The 18119-nt window shown below is 43.8% G+C and overlaps 4 protein-coding genes across 6 annotated transcripts; 3 read left to right on the forward strand and 1 right to left on the reverse strand.

Annotated features, from left to right (window-relative positions):
• The first annotated feature begins 799 nt into the window (after positions 1-799).
• On the forward strand, positions 800-1664 carry LOC122621840. The gene is made up of 3 exons (XM_043799830.1): positions 800-1021; positions 1266-1433; positions 1503-1664. Exons 1-3 carry the CDS (start codon positions 800-802, stop codon positions 1662-1664), a joined length of 552 nt encoding a protein of 183 aa, XP_043655765.1.
• A 157-nt stretch (positions 1665-1821) lies between these two features.
• Positions 1822-2634, forward strand: LOC122618949. Its single transcript, XM_043795544.1, has 3 exons — positions 1822-2184; positions 2244-2411; positions 2470-2634. Exons 1-3 carry the CDS (start codon positions 1969-1971, stop codon positions 2632-2634), a joined length of 549 nt encoding a protein of 182 aa, XP_043651479.1. The 5' UTR covers positions 1822-1968.
• Positions 2635-5355: 2721 nt separating this feature from the next.
• Positions 5356-7698, forward strand: LOC122620627 (PH and SEC7 domain-containing protein). Its single transcript, XM_043798190.1, has 3 exons — positions 5356-6876; positions 6942-7135; positions 7275-7698. The coding sequence occupies exons 1-3, from the start codon at positions 5356-5358 to the stop codon at positions 7696-7698; spliced, it is 2139 nt and encodes a 712-aa protein (XP_043654125.1).
• A 51-nt stretch (positions 7699-7749) lies between these two features.
• On the reverse strand, positions 7750-16914 carry LOC122620628 (alkaline phosphatase). 3 transcript variants are annotated; one of them, XM_043798193.1, is made up of 4 exons: positions 16775-16914; positions 8270-9823; positions 8061-8181; positions 7750-7988 (listed from the first exon to the last, which is right to left on the reverse strand). In XM_043798193.1, exons 2-3 carry the CDS (start codon positions 9615-9617, stop codon positions 8087-8089), a joined length of 1443 nt encoding a protein of 480 aa, XP_043654128.1. In that variant the 5' UTR covers positions 9618-9823; positions 16775-16914; the 3' UTR covers positions 7750-7988; positions 8061-8086. The 3 variants fall into 3 exon arrangements, with proteins under 3 accessions (XP_043654128.1, XP_043654126.1, XP_043654127.1); XM_043798191.1 differs by lacking the exon at positions 16775-16914 and adding an exon at positions 16176-16284; XM_043798192.1 differs by lacking the exons at positions 7750-7988; positions 16775-16914 and adding an exon at positions 16176-16284 and having other exon boundaries at positions 8042-8181.
• Between the last annotated feature and the right edge of the window lie 1205 nt (positions 16915-18119).

Here is an 18119-nt window from a genome sequence, read left to right on the forward strand (position 1 = left end):
TGGGGCTACTTAGCTGTTAGCTGTTGGCCAGACAAATTTCCAGTAGATGAATCAATCCAAATCGATTTTCAGTCCGAAGGCAAAGTGCATTTGCAAAAGAAAAAATTCAAAATCAACCTGCGCCCATTTTCTGGCAATTAAAAAGGCGTTGAGTTGGGCAATTAAACACACGAACCTGCCTCAAAGTAATTCACTTAAATAACGCAATGTTGCGTAATTCAGTTTCACAGTTTTGTAATTAAAAGCATTTGCATAAGAATCGCATCGAGCCACGGCCCTCGGGCATACTTTCATGCCACTCTAATTAAAGCCTGCCCGCTGCTCGGTGCAGGACTCCTTTTGTTGGCCAGGACTTCGGGTCCTGGCCTCCTCTTTGCCTAAAGGTCATCAACGTCTCCGCCAAGGCGGCTCAAGTCCCAATCCCCTGCTCCCCGGAGCCCGGAAAAGGGGCAGTTGCATGGTTTGTCAATAGCGTTTTGTCCTTTGCGTCGCCTGCAGGAAGTCCTTAATGTTTTTCCAGAGTGCCTTTCAATCGCTATACAGAAAATTTAGTTGTTTCAGCTGTTCCCTATATGTTCCTTATTAAGCAAAATGCAATTTCAATGGACCATTTTGCACTTTAACAACTTTCAACACACTGACTTATACGCAGCGAAGGTTGGCATTTGTTTTAGTACTGATTATACTTATATTTATTTACTTTTATTAACCATTGAATTTAATGAGGCATTTCAGCATGTGCCTCGGCAATCTGAAAATGTTAAATACACCTCAATGAGCTGTCAACTGTTGGCCAACAATGAGGCTGGAAGCCAATTCGATCGGAGTGTGGTCATATGTGGTCATCGTTTCACTACTCTGCGACTCAAACGCATTACTTAAGTTTAAGAACATCAAGTGTACGTGCTACGAGAAGTCCTTTTGCGAACTAAAGCGTTGTGAACTGAAGGTCCTGGGCCGCGGCATCATTGGTCTTTATCTGCATGCCCAAACCCATCAGCTGCCCATTAAATCTACGACGGTATGTACAATTATCATTCTATCCTTGCCTGCCTTGATTTTGCAATACTTTCTAAATAAGTATATTCTAATATCTGACTGTTCGCAGTATCTCAGCTGTATGGCTATCTAAATAAAAACTTTCCCAAAAGTTGCCTTTCTATAGCAGGAAGTGGATAAATCGAAGCAAGCCGGATATTTATAATAAGACTATATCGAACAGCTGACATATGCATATTGATTTATTTGTGCTTTTATTTTTTCAGTGCATTCTATCCTTATACCGAAAGTTCAATGGATACAGGCCGTTTCTCTACAATATTACCGTTGACGTTTGCAGTTTTCTCAAAAATCGAAAACGCTATCCATTTTTTGATTTAGTATACGACGGCATAAGAAACTTTACCAACGTCAATCACTCCTGCCCATTCAATGTTGGTATAGCCCGAATTTTATAATACTTCTATGCCCTAATGGTTTTATAAATCTTGTATACTTTTCAGCATGACATAATTGTGCACCGAATGGTACTAAATGACAATATGATCGTTAGAGTGCCCGTGCCGAGTGGTTTTTACAAACTAATGTTTGTCCTAAAAACAGATGGCATTTGGCGGGGCGAGGTTGAAGTTCACGTAGAGGTTAACCTGGGATATGATCGTTAAGGGTACACAGGTGAACACATTAGTTGTTCTTGGTATGCAGATAGGTCATATTTATTTTCAGGTATAGGTCACTGATTTTATTGAGGCGATCTAATTGCAACCATGAAAGCAGAGCCTGTGTCTCGACTATCAAATACCCGGTGTACAATTTCTTTAATAATAAATTCAACTTCCTGCTAGATTCACCGAATCTAGTAGGTATACCCCTATTCTCTACCAGTTACGGATATAATCACTATATTCGCAAATCCGATGAAGCGTACTCTTCATTCAACTCAATGAACTGTCAAGTGTTTAGAAACAAATGGCACCAGGCTGTGGTCGTATGTGGTCATATGTGGTCATTATGGTGTTACTCAGTGATTCAAATGCTCTATTCAAGTTTACAAATGTCAAGTGTACATGCTACGAAAGGTCCTTTTGCGAGCTCAAGCTCTGTGAACTGAAGGTCCTGGGGCGCGGCATAGTGGGTCTCAATCTACATGCCCAGGTTCACAAGCTGCCCATTAAATCCACGACGGTATGTTAGCTCATTAACTCATTCCTATTGTATATCTGTATTGAAACAATCATTTCAAGTGCGTGCTAACCATGTTCCGGAGATTCAGCGGCTACAGGCCTTTCCTCTTTAATGCCACCATAGATGTTTGCCATTTTCTCAAACACCGAAAACGCTATCCATTCGCCGACTTAGTTTTCGAAGGAATAAAGAACTTTAGCAACTTAAATCATTCGTGTCCCTTCAATGTTGGTAGTATACGCTGAACGTAATTACATTTTTTCGCATAAATGATTTCATTTGCAGCATGACATAATAGTTAGCCAAATGGTTCTGAATGATGACATGATATCCAAAGCTCCTGTGCCGAATGGTTTCTATAAACTCAGGTTCGTCGTGAAAACAGATGGCGTTTGGCGGGGCGAAGTGGAAGTCTATGCCGAGGTTAATCTGGGAATCGATCGCTGGTGAACTATATATATCCGTTTCAGCATTATCTGCTTAGTAAGTAGATAAGATCGATTTATTTACGTTTGCTATTCGCAGCCAATGAAGCTGAAACTGATTGCAGCACACTCGGAAAAAATACAGTACATAGGAAATTACTGTAATAAATATCAAAAATAATACAATAATATAGTATTAATATGAATCCTCTAATTCTATTAAAAAAAATGCTTGTTTTCAGTGCATTTTGCGGTATCTCCATATCTCCACAAATCGCAAATCCATGTTCAAAAATCATATGAGGCTAATTAAGAGCCCATTACCCAACCCTCGCCGCGTAAACAGACACCGTCGACCGCAAGTCAACCAACCAACCAAACTCGTGAATCCACCCTCTTTCGAGACTACAGGCCACGAGGGGGATGGGCTGGGGTGGGGGGAGTGCTCCGAATTGTTACGTATGTAATCCGACACTTGGACGAGCCGACAAGCAACCACCTGGGCAATTAGACCGTGGAAATCTCCATGCAAATGAGTGCTAACTGCTTGGCGCTCTCGTTAAGAACATTTCCTTGGACGAGTGTCAGGAGCAGGCGGCGGCTGGATGCACAAAGGCCATGGAGCTATGCTAATGAGCTGCCTCCCCCGGAGCAGCTGACAATTAGCCGGGGGCCGGGAAAAAGCCGCAAACGGAAACTTGTTGACCTCGTTGCCACAACAGATCTTGGCCAGGCTCAAAACTTAATAAGCCATCTACGTTTTTTTCTCAGAGTTCTCTCCTTCTTTTTTGGGCTGGCAAGGCACTTGTGCAGTCGGCTGTGCGACGGAGTATAAAAGTTCGTAATTTAATTTCAGTTTATTAGTCGGAATTGTTTTTCACGCTGCTGCAGCGCACGAGGCTGTTTTCCGATGGCGTCGCGACGCAACAATTTAATTAGATTTTTGTAGACCGTTTCCTTAATTAATTGCATTCAGCTGCAATTGAAGGCAGTGCTGGATATCGAAGGATAGCTCGAGGGTTCGACTTTTACTACCGATTTGCTAAGTATAATTATAGCAGGAAATATTAAAAGAATCAATGAATAGAAAAGTAAAAAATGTAATTTCCATATAAAGTATTTTTTAAATTGTAAGTACATAAGTATATTCGATTTATCACTTCAAAGACAATTGCACTTTTTGTAGCATATTTTAAACCTTTTCAACATTGGTATTATTAAATTTTGCGTATTAAATTTGACGTCTTTGAAGCCCTGGTTTAATTCCACTGATTTCCCAAATTTTTTGTTGGCCAGAAGCTGACGCCATTTTGGAAACTCACTTGAAATGCAAGAGGGGAGCTACATTAAATTTTCAAAACCACAAAAAGAATCCTTTGGTTCTTAAAATGTCTGAACAACGCTGACCATGATGATGCCGGGGGTGAAGTGAAGCAACGGAGCACTGCCTGCTGGTGGGCACATGGGGCAGGCAACAAAAGGTGCACTCACCTGTCAACGCCCCAAGCAGAAACACCTTCTTTTCCACCCCCCGCCCCCCCGTTAGCCACCCACAAGTGGGCCATGTGGAGTGGGTGGCTGAAACTCCAACGCAGTGCAATGAAATTCTTCATCTGCAATTCAATGACATTCCATTCCGGGCCTTGGACGGGGGGCGTGGCAAGTCGGAGAGGGCTGCCAATAGGCGTGCCCCCCAGTGGAGCAACAGATGATACATTATGCAGCGCCCCCTGGTGGGCCTGCATCAGGGGGCGTGGCTGCGCATGCGCCTCCCGTGCGCGTGGGTGAATCGCGGTGGTGGGATGGTCGAGCCATGTCATCCGCCCGGCGAATCCCAGAGCAGCCCGCTCCGGATTCCGCCGCAAGGTGCGAGCGAGAGCCGCACATCCACATCCCGTTCAATGGTGCGGGTGCCCGGTGGGTGGTGGGTGGTGGGGGTGAATGGGTGGGGGATGGGTGGCGGTGGGTGGTGGTTACTGCCTTTCATTGGCTTCGCATTCAAACCCAATTTCAGCTAGCAGCATTGCGACAGGTGACCCTACGCCGTTCAGTTCTCTTTGAAGCCTGCCGCGGGTCAGTTGCGTGTCACGGAAAATCCACAAGTTAACTGCACAGTCCTTGGGCTAAAGGAAAAGTTTCTGGTGTTTTCCGATTATAGTTTAATTTCGAACGAAATTTTCTCGAATCGTGCAGCTACATATTGAGTATTTGAATCAAAGCCAAGCAAACAAATAAATTATGTGAAGTGCTTAACTTAAATGCATAGTAAATACAGCCATAGTTACAAAAACTGTACTATCAATTATAAAGAAAATTTTGAAATTATAAAAAGTGCATTCAAATATCAAACATATCCAGTATATCTAGTGTTAGATGATGCAAAAGGTAAATTTTACAATTTATAATGTTATATTATAAATCAAGAGTTCCTTTTTTCTGATCATCTTTTTTAATGTTATATTATAAATCAAGAGTTCTTTTTTTCGGATCATCTTTTATAGTTATAGTCGTAGATAAAGATGAACATAAAATATTTTGTTTTTCCTTCTTTTAAAAAGCATACTTTAATGTTTAATCCTGTTTGTTTGAGAAACTTTATTCAACTTAATTTCAATCCAAAGCCAAAGCCCAACACTATAACTCTATAACACTTGACACTTTATTTTTGCAAGGATAATACTGATTACTGACTTCAAATGAAATACCAAGACGTTGACGTTAGAACGCAATAGAAAAGGGGAGAAAAATGATGAACATGAATCCGCCGACGCACCAGCACCCTCACCAACATCCTCACCCACATCCACATCCTCACCCACATTCCCATCTCCAGGCGGTGCAGCATCAGCCATTGCCCGCCCTGCTCCAGGGCCACCCAGCCACCACGCACTTCGTGGAGTGCCGGGCATTACCAGCAATCAACGAGACATTTCCGCAATTTGGCCAGCATCGTCCGGCTATTTCGCTGCTCTCCCCCTTGGATCTTTCGCTGCGGGCTGCGGCCAGTGTAGTGCCAATTACTCCACCGTCGACGCCCTCGCCGCCTCGCAAGCGCCAGAGATTAATGTCCGAGGAGAATTACCTGTGGCGTCCGCACATGGCGAGTCCTGCAGCTCCTGCTCCAGCTCCAGTTCTCCCAGCCGCAGGACCTTCGAGCCTGACAATGCAGCCGAGCTACTTTCACCAGCATCATCATCAGCAGCAGCAACAGCAACAGCAGCAACAGCAACAGCAGCAACAGCAACAGCAGCAACATCAACCACAGCAGCAACATCATCAGCCATATGCCACACGCAGCAGCTTGGAGGGCGCTTCCTTTAATAAAAGTCATTTTCACGGGACGAAAAATAACTTTGAGCAAATTCCGGCGGGTCAATCGAGCGTCAGCTCGCCCATCTACGTGGAGGATGAGACCATTGTGCTGACCGAGGACGAGGATGAAACAGTTGTCAGTTCCCATGACTACAACGAGTACGCCACGGACACGGAGGAAGTCAACGAGGGCGACGATGAGACGCAGCAGGTACAAGTCAGCGATAATGGCGACGATGATGATGAGGAGGAGGTCTTTGTCGATGTCCTCGGCAGTGACGATGACGAGGATGAGGCGGTGGACCCGGTGGCCACAAGATTGCAGGCCCAACTAATGGAGACCACCGCCCTGAAACGCAACGAATTGTTGTACGAGGATGAGGAGCTGCACAACCAGGCGGTAAATGGTTTGGCCAGGCTCTTTGATAGGGATTTTCCGGAGCCAGATGTGGAGGTCAGCGAACTGGCGGATGTGCAGAGCAACAGCGGGAAGACCTACACGGATCTGAGTGGCGTGGCAACTAGTTCCGTCAACCTGGCACCACCTCCTCCACCTCCTCCTCCGCCTCCACCGTCTTGTTCTATCCCCACTACACCTCCACTTCCACTTCCACCTCCACCCATATCGCGACCCCACAAGGCCGAGCGCAGGAGGTCGAAGCTGCGGAAACACATGGCCATCGATGAGGAGACCATAAGCCCAGTGTCCGGCACCATCATTCGCAAGCTGCGGGATGACGAGGAGCTGGTGGTGCGCAAAGGTGACATTGATCCGGCTTTCAATGTGGTCGAAATCACCGAGGAGGCCAAGGCCATCCTGGCCAGCATCGACAACAAGATTGGCGACTACATGTGCCAGCTCTGTCGCACCGTCTACGATGACGCCTTCATGTTGGCCCAGCACCGCTGTCCCCGCATCGTCCACATCGAGTACAAGTGCTCCGAGTGCGAAAAGGTTGGTGCTCAAGTCAGAAGGGAGGATTCACTGTCCAGGTGGCTAAAACACTTCCTCCTCCGCAGGTCTTTAATTGCCCGGCCAACCTGGCCTCCCATCGCAGATGGCACAAGCCCAAGGCGGATGCGGCCGGCGCTAATCCCGCCAAGAAACGAGTTGTGGAGACGGGCGATCTGGTTCAGGAGGCGGCGACTAGGAGCGGCGATGATGCCAGCGACGGCATTTATCCTTGCCATATATGCGGAAAGACTTTCCGACGGTGAGTTGTGTCATCATAGCAAGACTTTCGAGATAAACTATACAATTTTATTAGTTACTCGTTATTTAAAATAGTAAAGTTTTAAATATTGTTAGGCAGTTCAATTAAAATGTTCTCCCATATCTTCCACAATCAACAGTCAAGCTTACCTGAAGAAACACCAGGCCTCCCATCAGATGTTGGATAATCTGAAAAATCTGGATTTCTTCAAGTCCCAGCAGCAGCAGTTGGCCATCGGTGGCCACCAATTGCCCGATCATGTCCAGCTGCAGCACACAACTGGACAGGCGGTCCCAACCGCCGCTCCTTATGCCTCCCTGCCACGCCCCGCGCCTGGCATGCCCATCTATCCGCCTCCAAGTGGTAAGAGCTATGCGAGTGGACAACGCTTTCCGGGATTTCCCTTTCAGTCCTTCGACCAGCGGCGCTTCTACTCCCTCGGAGAGTTCTACCTATCGCAGCACTTGGAGCGATCCTCGGCTTTCCAATACGTGCAGGCCAATCACCTGAGGCAACTGTCGAATGTGGCCCAAACTTTGATGCCTCCGCTGCCCGTCAAATGACCCAATCCCAATACGAATGTCCTGCGGCCGGTGCCACGCATTGCGGCAACAACGACGGCCACAGGACCTCCAGCGACAGCAACCACAACCAGGCAAGTGGCAGCTGCTGCTTCCGGGGTGTCCTCCGTTGGCCACGCCTTCAATTGGGTGGCTCCCTCGGCCGCAGGTGGAAATGCATCGGGAAGTGCAACTGCAACGGCAACTGCAACTGCCACGGCGACGACTGCGGAGTCCGGCGGCAATGTTATCATGTGACTTACCAACTATTAGCAGCATTGAATCAACGATCCCTAGTTAAAGTTTAATAAATCAATCAAATTATAAGCACGTCTTTTATTGCAATTCTATATAAATATATTTACATATGCTTTTATATATCTGAAGTGTGCTAAGGTCGAGTTCTACTTCTGCTAAGGACATGCGATACTGCATGTGCCAGGAAGGTTTCCTTTCTCACACCGTGAAAAATGGGGGACTTGGGGCCTGAAAATATTCAATAATAAACATAATTTTTGTAATATAACTAAATGAATATATATACAATAGAATACCATTAAAATCGTTTACTCACCCTGCGCAAAAAGTAAACTTTCCGAGGGCATTTGGTACATCCTCTTTTGGATCTCAGCTTCCTCAGATTCATTAAAAATCTGCGGAAGGAGGCTGATTGTCTCAGTTTCTTCGCTGACATCCAGGCTTGCTTTTGTATAGATGGCATTGGTCATTAGGACCAGAGTTAAAGTCTCCTGATCCTTGTGAAGACTAAACAAAGTATCATTCAAAAGCTGCAACTGCTCTCTTTTGACCATGCTCGATGCTATAAACTGCTCTACTATGAGTAGATATCCTTGTTTATACTTATCAAGCACTTGCAGAGACTTCTCCACCATTAATTTCAGACTTGGGGCCTTTGAGTTACCACTCAAATCCCCATTGGCCATCACACCCATTAGGTAGTCAAAACTACTAGCATTTAAGGACTCCAGCTCATCGCTACGCTGAATCAAATCGAATATTATTGGATTGACTTTGCTCTCCCTCAGTTTTTGGGTTCTCCAATCCTTCAGCAGGTTGCGTCCATCGTTGGACTCGCAGAGCAGCTCATCCACTGGATCGTATTTGGTCTTGGGCACCAGACTGCTCAGCATTTGCCTGCCTCCACCGATGAGTACATTCAGTGATTTACCAGTTTCACCAGAGATCAACTGATGGGCTATATCCTGGCAACCGGATTCAATGGCACTCCGTGGCATCCTTTCATTGCATTCAAAGTTGCCCTTAGCATTTCCCAAAGCAGCTCCCGTGGAGCCCGTAATCCTTTGAGTGGTCACAAAACCAGTTCGCAGGCCAGCCAATTGAGCCTGCCGTAGAATACTTATCGAGGTTGGAGTGGCATTAAATGCCCCGCCGCAATCCTCCTGACTTTCTGGGACCTGATCCAAAGGTATTCCCGACCAAAAGGCTCTGGAAACTCGTGCCACTTCACAGGGAAACTGCTGACTACAGCTGTTTTGCAAACGAGCCAAGTGGGGAAACTGATCCCAAATAAAGTTGGTGTTGCCTCGGCTGATATCTCTGTTTGGAAATCGAAGAGCAGCCAAGTCTCGTCCGTCGATTCCCTGAACCACAAATATCCTCACGTTTCTAGGATAAGTCGAGTCCGTGGGCCTGAGTGCTTCGTTGAGCTCATCAATGGCATTATCGTACCAGATTTTCTGCGAGGGCGCCACCTTATCCTTCCAATAATCCACATCCGCCACGTTGGCCACCTCGTTCTCCACCTCGTACCTGGTCATAAAGCCAATGCACAGCAATGTGACCATCACCGTTACCAAACATGTTCCGGCCACCAGGAACACCTGAGTTGATTTCAGCCGTATAATCTGGCAAATCTCCTTGGTCCGCTGTGTGGTTACCATTGCGAAGATGCGTCCAAAACTGATTCACAGTCGCTCTCTTCTTCGCGCTTTATCATGAAGAACTTTATCTGATATCTGTCGTTTTGAGATAAGGTTTGGATTCGCCTTAGGGGAATTACAGCCCCCAATAGTTGGCCGTTTTGCTGGGTTTAAGTGCAGCAATTAACCCACGTCATGAATTATAAATGCACTAATTGGCGTGTCAACTAATGCAAAAATGCAGAGACAGAAATTCAGTTCAATAGTCTCAAAAACCTTAAGGGGTTAGTGTATGCACAATAATAACTACACTGTTAATCAGTAGAGTTTATTTCACTTGTAATTTAGAATTAATATTAATAATTAATAAGGTTAGTTTTATACTGATGATATTGAATGTTTGTTATAAAGCAGAATTCTGTTACCCACTGAATTAGTTATAATTTCTGCCAGTGCACAAAATTGAGAATTCCGAGTTCAACTGCCGTTTTGAGGGGTCAAAGACGTCTCAGCTTTGGCCATTAACTATTTCTCACATTCGTGTGGGCCACAATTGATTTGTGAGTTGGCCTAAAGCAGCCCAAGTTGTCAGCAAAATGGAATGAAATGGCCTCTTGGCCCTGGCAAACGGCAAATACTAATTGTCATTTGGCATTCAAATAACGTTTTCAATTTCCACCCCGTGCGACAAACTATTTCGCTTATGAATTCCCGCCCAATTAAATTGGCTAACACACAGTGCAGCAACGGTTTGTTCATTTACCAGTTATGCGAATGCGAAATTGTTTTCCTCAATTACCTGCCATTAGCCCGCATTTACGCCCCCCCTAAATACCCCCCACCCATTCCATCCCAACCCCGCCCACTCCGTTAGCCACGTCCGTCATTTCGTCGCTTTGAAGTTGCTTTGCATTGACATGTGGTCAGTTTTCCCCCGGCGAAACTGTCACAATTCCAATTCCAAGTTGAATCCCACTCAACTGACAATGCCACTCGGTCGGATATCACTTTGATTATCGGTTTGGTTCCTTCATATGTTCATCTGTTTGTTTTTCCAACTTGCCTTGACTTGCGGCAATCGCTGACCAATTTCAATGACAATTTTTCAATCACGCTGTGATTTTGCCTGTCAAACAGCAGCACACGTTGCGTATGCGTAACATGAATAGGGGTGGGAGTTTCCTTAGCAGCTTTTTTACCCCAAGCCAATGCTCACAGGTTAGCATAGAGTTCCATATCAGTCTCCAGTGGATTTTTGCAATACAATATTATGAAAATAATATTATGAAAAGTTGTTTTAATTGAAACTAATAAGGCAAACCTAAGATACCACTGCCGAAATGCATTGAATGTAAATAATATCTATTACTTATATTTGTCGTCTGTTTTACATCTAATTCACCAATAAAACAAAATTAAAACCAAGCTAAAAAAGAAGAATTATCCCTATTTGACTAATCTTTTAATTTCCGTTAACTCATTTTGAAAGTAACGTAATTGCTACTTTATTGTTGACTAAAGGCGAATCTATAGAAATCAGGATGGCAACTCCCCAGTGAGCTTTTTGGTGAGCTTTTGACTACGCCCTCTGTTGATGAAATTTTGAAGCTTTCCAGAGACATGATATCATGGTTCTATGATAAAATTAAAAAGACAAATATGAAAACAAATTTTGGGATTATAAACAGAAAAGCATATTAATTTAATATTTGACTGCTTTTAATACACATCAAAATTACTAAAGTCAAAATCAAAAAATAAGCAGCTTAATTTTTGAATAGAATTCATTAGGAAATTGTAGTGGGCTGCAAATAACTGAAATGTAAGATCTTTAAATAGTTGCACATAAGTTTTAAAGATTATTACAAAATGTAAGTACATCGTTTAAGTCGAGTTTATTTATTGACATATACTACTTTCTTATAACCTTTTAAAACTAACCCAAATATTCATACACAAATTGAATTGCTTATCAAGAATCAGTTCGCAAAACTCCGATAGGAAACAATTTAAATTGAATAAAATATACCAACAGCTGGTGAAATCTGGTCCGGCTCACACAGGATTAGACCCTCTCCGCTGGCCAAATCATTTATAGTGCAAATGGCATTTCGCATGCATCCGACAAGCGCCGCAGGATGCAATTAGCGGCGAGTGGCCATCAAGTTACCAGTGCCATCGAGGACAGGAAGACGAGGTGGCCAGCAGAGAAGGGGTACAAGGAGAAGGCCACCCAGGAACCCGATAACATGGCCAAGAACAGTGCTTTTGACTGGCAGCAGCGCCCAGGAAGTCGACGGGCGTGACGCATATGGGTCACTTGCCATGGCCCACGTCAATGGCTTTGCAGGATGCCGAGCCAGCTGCTGCTGCTGCTGTCGCTGCTGCTGCGTCTTCTACTGCATCACACCAACGCCCACGCCCACGCCCTCGCCTGTGGCCACGTCCACGCCCGGAAAACTGGGTGTTTCCCCGACCCCAATGGAATTCACATGCAAGAGAGTGAAAGAGAGAGAGAGAGAGACGCAGCATCTCTCCACAACCATGACCTTGCCCCCCAAATAGAAATACTCATCATCGAGTGTTGTTTGCATTCCAACGGCGCCTGCCTAAAACATTTTCCGTGTTCGCTTTCCATATGGCAAGGAACGCGGAATTTCCTTGACACATTTTCAGGCGAAAATAATGCAAAGCCCCGCAGCAATGGCCAATACAATACCCAATTAAACTTTAATTGGACACGCTTAGTGCGAATTACGCAAATGTGCAATAAAAATGCGCTTGATTTGCTAATATGCGATTGAATAAACGCCCAAGTGCAGAGAGTATAGAGTGTACACACACACAAAGTAAATTAATATGCACATATGCGCCTTAAAACCCTTATTCCAAGGACATTTTTTATAGAAAATCATATTTCCTATTATTACCTTTAACAATTACTCTTTAAGAAACCTTTATATCTGCAACCCCCTTTTTTAAGGTTAATAATTAAGTTTGCAAGCCAAGTCATAACATTTCTCAGATGCCTTCTTGATGGGCCATATAAACATTATAAACCTTATAAGATTGCAGCTCTGGAAGGGGTCCACGCCCACTCTGACGCCCACAAATTACAAAACCCTGTCATTGACGTCAGATAGTCGTGTGCAACAAACACGGTCGTTGCTAGGCGCTCGATTGCAATCTCGAAAACTCTCGATTTGCTTCTTCTCTATCTCGATAAGTAAGGGGTATCTGTTAGTCGAGATAGCGTTCTCTCTCTGCATTAAACACCTGTAGCTGATAAGTAGAATGGCTTTGCTACTAAATATTTTGAATCGTATACAATGTAGTTGTCTAGAGTAGTTCGCAAGTCGATAATAAGACGCCATAGGTCAACTGCAGCATTCGATTGATAAGAAAATTTCCACTTAACCTACACGTCTTAGCGTCTGCCATAATTGGTATATTTCTCTACATTGTTTACGCTTGATTGCATGCCATTCTCATTGCCATTTGACAGCAATTTATATAATACAGGGGGGCGTGGTCAAGGGGGATGAGCCATATGACTAGTAATACATGATGCAGTGGGCTGGAAAATTATTCATTCCAATCTTGGCAGCGCGTTTTCAAGAGTACTCCCAAACAATACCCGTGTGTGCCATGCTATCTTATCATATACATTAAATATAAACGTGAAATATAAATAGTATATACATGTAGAACGTAAATACTTAGCTTTTTAAAATATTTTCTAAAGTGCACTTTAATAAACTAAACTTAGCTACTAAGGAATCGAACATTATTGCCTAAGTTAGCATTTTCCTTGATTTTTATTAGGAAATGCGCTGCGCTGAAAGTCTTTCCGTTTTCCCTTTGCAGTATTTTAGATTATTTTTTTAATGTTTGGCAAACACGAAGTGGAAAGACAAGCGACGATAAGAAAGGAAGGGGGAAAGGGGACAGAAAAGAAAGGAACGGAAGAGAGATAAAACCGAGAAGTTGCATTTTATTGATTGTGTGCACTTGCGGCTGTGTGCGTGTGCAATTCGTATCTGTATCTGTGTCTGTGGCTGTACTGAAAAATAGTTGACAACTGACGATGCGCACAAACACATTGACACTATTTTATATATAACCATATATATTTCTATTTAGGTACATATATCTCTGGCATGGCCTTGAACGTGAATTGCATTTGCGCTCGAAAAGCGAAAAAGTAAAGGGAAAAAACAAACACCGAGCGAAAAACAAACAACAAAAACAAGATGCTTGGCGAGCGAGATGGCGAGTGTGCGAGCGAGATGGCCTGACGTCGCAAGGAAATGTGCCAAAGCGAAAAGTTTGAACGCACACAAGCGCAATTGGCAAATTGCATTTCCCCCACTCTCGCACTCTCTCTCTCTCTCTTTCTCTCTCTGGCTATCTCTGGCTCCCTCTAAAGCAGGCCCTCCCTTTCCAGCGAGGTACTAAGAATCTCAAGGTTACCGCATACACATACAAACCAAATCGCTCATGTGATGTGCACTCTATCGCTCTCTCTGTCGCTCGCTCTTTTTGGCAGATATGGAAAACTACCGAAAATAATTAGATTTTCAAATGCAATTTCATGTTTTTGGCTTCTCTTGCCTTTTGGACTAATCCACCTGACAAACTGCACAGGTGCCTGCAGAAACATTTCCATTTGAATGTACACAGGGCGAAAAGAATGACTGCATATGTATCAATATATATACACTTATACAAAGAATATACATATCCTACCTAATATCTAATTTAATATTTCTTATATAAAATTGACTTTATCATCGATGCATTTTTAAAGTATTTAACTTGTAAGTGTTTTTAATTTTGTTCAGTGCACTCACAGCTTGTATCGCATGTTTTCTGCCCACGTTTGCATCTTTTCATCTCCGCTTGCCTACGAATTCGTTATCGCACGGATACCATTTTCAGTTTCACCGCATTTTTCCGTAGTCTATTTTATAATTTTAGCAACAATTTCCAACAGCATTTTCCTGTGTTTATTTTGCTTACACGTCGGTGTGTGCAACTCAGCGGTTGAGGGTGAGTGTCCGTGTTAATTGGTTTTGAAAATAACATCTACATGCTTGAAATGCATTTTGATTAATTGACGCTGAAACTTGCAAAGTTTATGGAAATCGCTTGCCATTTTCGGGCTCCCCGTTAACTGAGTTTTGATCGAGAAAAGTGATTAGCTTTGCCATTAAATCAACAATTGGGTCACAGCAATTTCGTGCATCAATATGAGAAAATGGCACAATATTGCTCATACGCCACGTTGCCAAGCCGCTGCCAGAAAATGTGCAATGGTCTTCTCTTCAAGGGGAAGTGATTGAAGAGGGTTCAGCACATACACATAAATGCCAACCCCACCCCCATAAAAGTGCTATAAACCCCCAAATGTCAAAGTTGAATGCACAATATGAAAGTCGCTGTGGGCCAGGAAATGGGCCAAGAATATAGCAAGCGCAAATGAAATTGAAATCGAAGTGGAAATGGAAATGGGAATATGAATTGGAATGAAAATGGAAGTGGAAGTGGCTATGCAAATGTGAGTCATTTGGCTCACTTGTCCGTCCAGTGCAACGACCAACATATGCTGACCGTTAGCTTTGCCGTTGCATAAAAGCTACTCATGGCTGGCTCTCATTTTTCTGTTTCTGTTTCCCGATTCTGTTTCTGCGTTCCTGCTGCAATAGGCGAAACATGAAAGCGAAATTTCTGGCACATATTTTACAAACACCGACTGCAGACAACGCGTCGCAAGCAGCGATGAATCATTTGCACTCTATATACTGGTATACAGCCAATTCACCACCCTCACACAGCTGCACTTTGGCGAAAGCTCTCTCTCTCTCTCTCTCTCTCTTGGTCACCGTTCCATTCCACGGCGTTTCACACACGCACACAAACACATGCGGACAGGCAGAGCGAATCCTTGTAGCATGTATTTCAAGTTCACTGTCAAGGTCACCTACTACAGTCATGCGCTGCAAAAAGCGGAAGGGTAAGGGTAAGGGCGTTTGTTGCAGCAGCAGCAGCAGTAAAATCGACTGAATCAGCACCTACCTACACAGTGCTGGCGAAATGTTGCCCTCCCACTATGTACTCTCTGTATTTTCTCCCCAAAGTATACACATTCTATAATAGATGCGCTCTAAGCTAGGTCCGCACATCAAGTACTATAAAAAAATATATATTCTCGCAGGGAATATAAATACGTCTCTTCATTTAAATCGGGCTTACAGGCAACTGATTTCGGGCATTACTGAGTACAAGTTGGTTTATTTTTAGTGGCAAGGACATTTTCGGCTAATTTGGTCATAAATTACGTATACTTAATAAAAAATATATTTCTTGATTTGGTATCTTAGAAAACAAACATATTAACAGATGTTTCTTGAGCTTAGAAGATTTTTAAATCAATTTTCTATATTTTTAAAAACTTCCTTAAACGTACATAATTTTAAAAAGGATGATAATAATTAAAAATAAGAGATGCTGTAATGATGCTTTTCTTAATGAATTTTGAATGTTCTTTGACATTAAAAGTAGTCGAGAAGTACCTACATCCGAAACAAAAACATGGTGATTTCAGGTCCGATAGGCATTCTACATTATCTGACAGATAACAACGTTTCCTGGCACCTCTTCCGATTTTCTTTGCAAATTTCTATTCTATAACTAAATTCACTCGTTAGCTGTAATGCAATTTTGTTCATTTCCCCACAGTGCCAGAGAGAGAAGAGTTTCCTTCGTTGGCGTATAGCAAAAGTGGGCGCAAACAGTTGGTGGTGACTGTGCCTGTGGAAGTGCAAGCCATGGCTGTGTGTGTATCGGGCGAGCAGTTATATATTTGTATATGGGGTATATACACCAGTATGTGCCACTATATAAGCTTCGGTGTGCGCCAGTGCAGTCGCATGTGTGTATTTGTGTCTGTATCTGTATCTGCATTGGTATATGTATCCGTATCTGAGTACCCTTTAAAACGGAGCGGTGCGCATGACATAAGAAATAAGAAAACGGCGCACGAGATAGTAAGTTATGAAAGTCCCCAGTTCGACATGCACTAACATCTGTTGCATAAAGCCGATGTTATAGATACAGATATGTACATACATGCATCGCCAGGAATACATACATTTACCTGAAAATGTGGCACCTACCGAGCGCTGCCAGCGATACATCTGCGAATGCGACCGTTACAAAGTGCCTAGGTATGCAAGAGTTGCACTTGGCGCATTTAATTTAATTAAACAATTAAACAAACATGGCGAGCAGCGTTCTCTGGGTCTCTCTCAAAACCAACACATGCACCAGCGCCCCCAAACAAATTCAATTAAGAAATTAAAATCGAAATGCCAGCAATGTTTGTGCTACTAGAAAGAAAGAGCCCCTAGCTGTGCGAAAGAGAAGGCTGCAGCAGGCGAGAAAGAGACGCCACCACAGCCCGTGTGGGGATGCAGATTTTGGGGGCTGGCTTAGCCGGTGGAAAATTGCAGCAGACGCACATTTGTCAATCGAAATCGAAATCGCATGTCCAAGCATCGTGCACAATGCACATATGTACATACATACACACATATGTACATAGGTATTAGCAGGTTCCACCTACGTCAGATATATGACAGCGAATTTCCGTGCACTTAGCAGGGCCAGTAAGCCAAGTAATTATTGTACTTCCCTCCTATCACCACGAGCATTTTGTGTTGCAAGCGGCAGTTAGTCAATAAATGCGCTAATTATATACATTTCGTACATTTCGCTGCCCAGGCCCAGAACACGAACCGAAAAGCCCAGTAGATACACAGCGCACTCGGTGCACATACAGTGGGCGCCCTTGGGAAGGAATTGTTCCGAAAAACGATTTTGTGAGCAAAGCTAAAAGGATGTTTATTAAATATTAAATGGACTTCACACAACTGAAAAAGCTGGAAACTAATAGCTTTATTGTGTAAAACGTAGAATGTAATCTAGTTGGGAATTATAGGGAGCTGAAAAATTCCTATTTTTAGTCATAAATCTAAACTCCCTGCAGATCACTATTTTGTAAGGACCACCTTTATCGGGTGACCACTGTACCACTGTGGCAGTAAACGAGGCGCGTCAGGGCAGACTGCACAACTTAAACTGCAAGTACATGCCAAGAATGGGAAAAGGGACGCCGTTGGGGGGAGGGGAAGGGGTAGGGCTGCAGAGGGAGACGGCGATAGAGAGGGCGAGTGAGAGCGAAAGGGGATCAGATGAGGAATACCTGCCCATGTGTGTGTTACTGCGAGAGAGCTGCTTACTTGCACTTACACTACCACCACCTCAGGTTGCGCTCTCTCCCCGCCTTATGACATAACATTCTTGAACTTGAGCTCAGCTCGCCAGAGTTTCCTTTTCAAATGCAATACATATGCGAGTATATCTGTGTTTCTTTTTGCTCTGGCAGTGGGATGCCCAGCTCCTTTCAATACATATGTACATAGGTGTATGTTGCTTTCTTCTGGGCCCCATTCTTCACGT

This window comes from Drosophila teissieri, chromosome 3R (assembly GCF_016746235.2).
Source record: "Drosophila teissieri strain GT53w chromosome 3R, Prin_Dtei_1.1, whole genome shotgun sequence".
Classification (NCBI taxonomy): domain Eukaryota; kingdom Metazoa; phylum Arthropoda; class Insecta; order Diptera; family Drosophilidae; genus Drosophila; species Drosophila teissieri.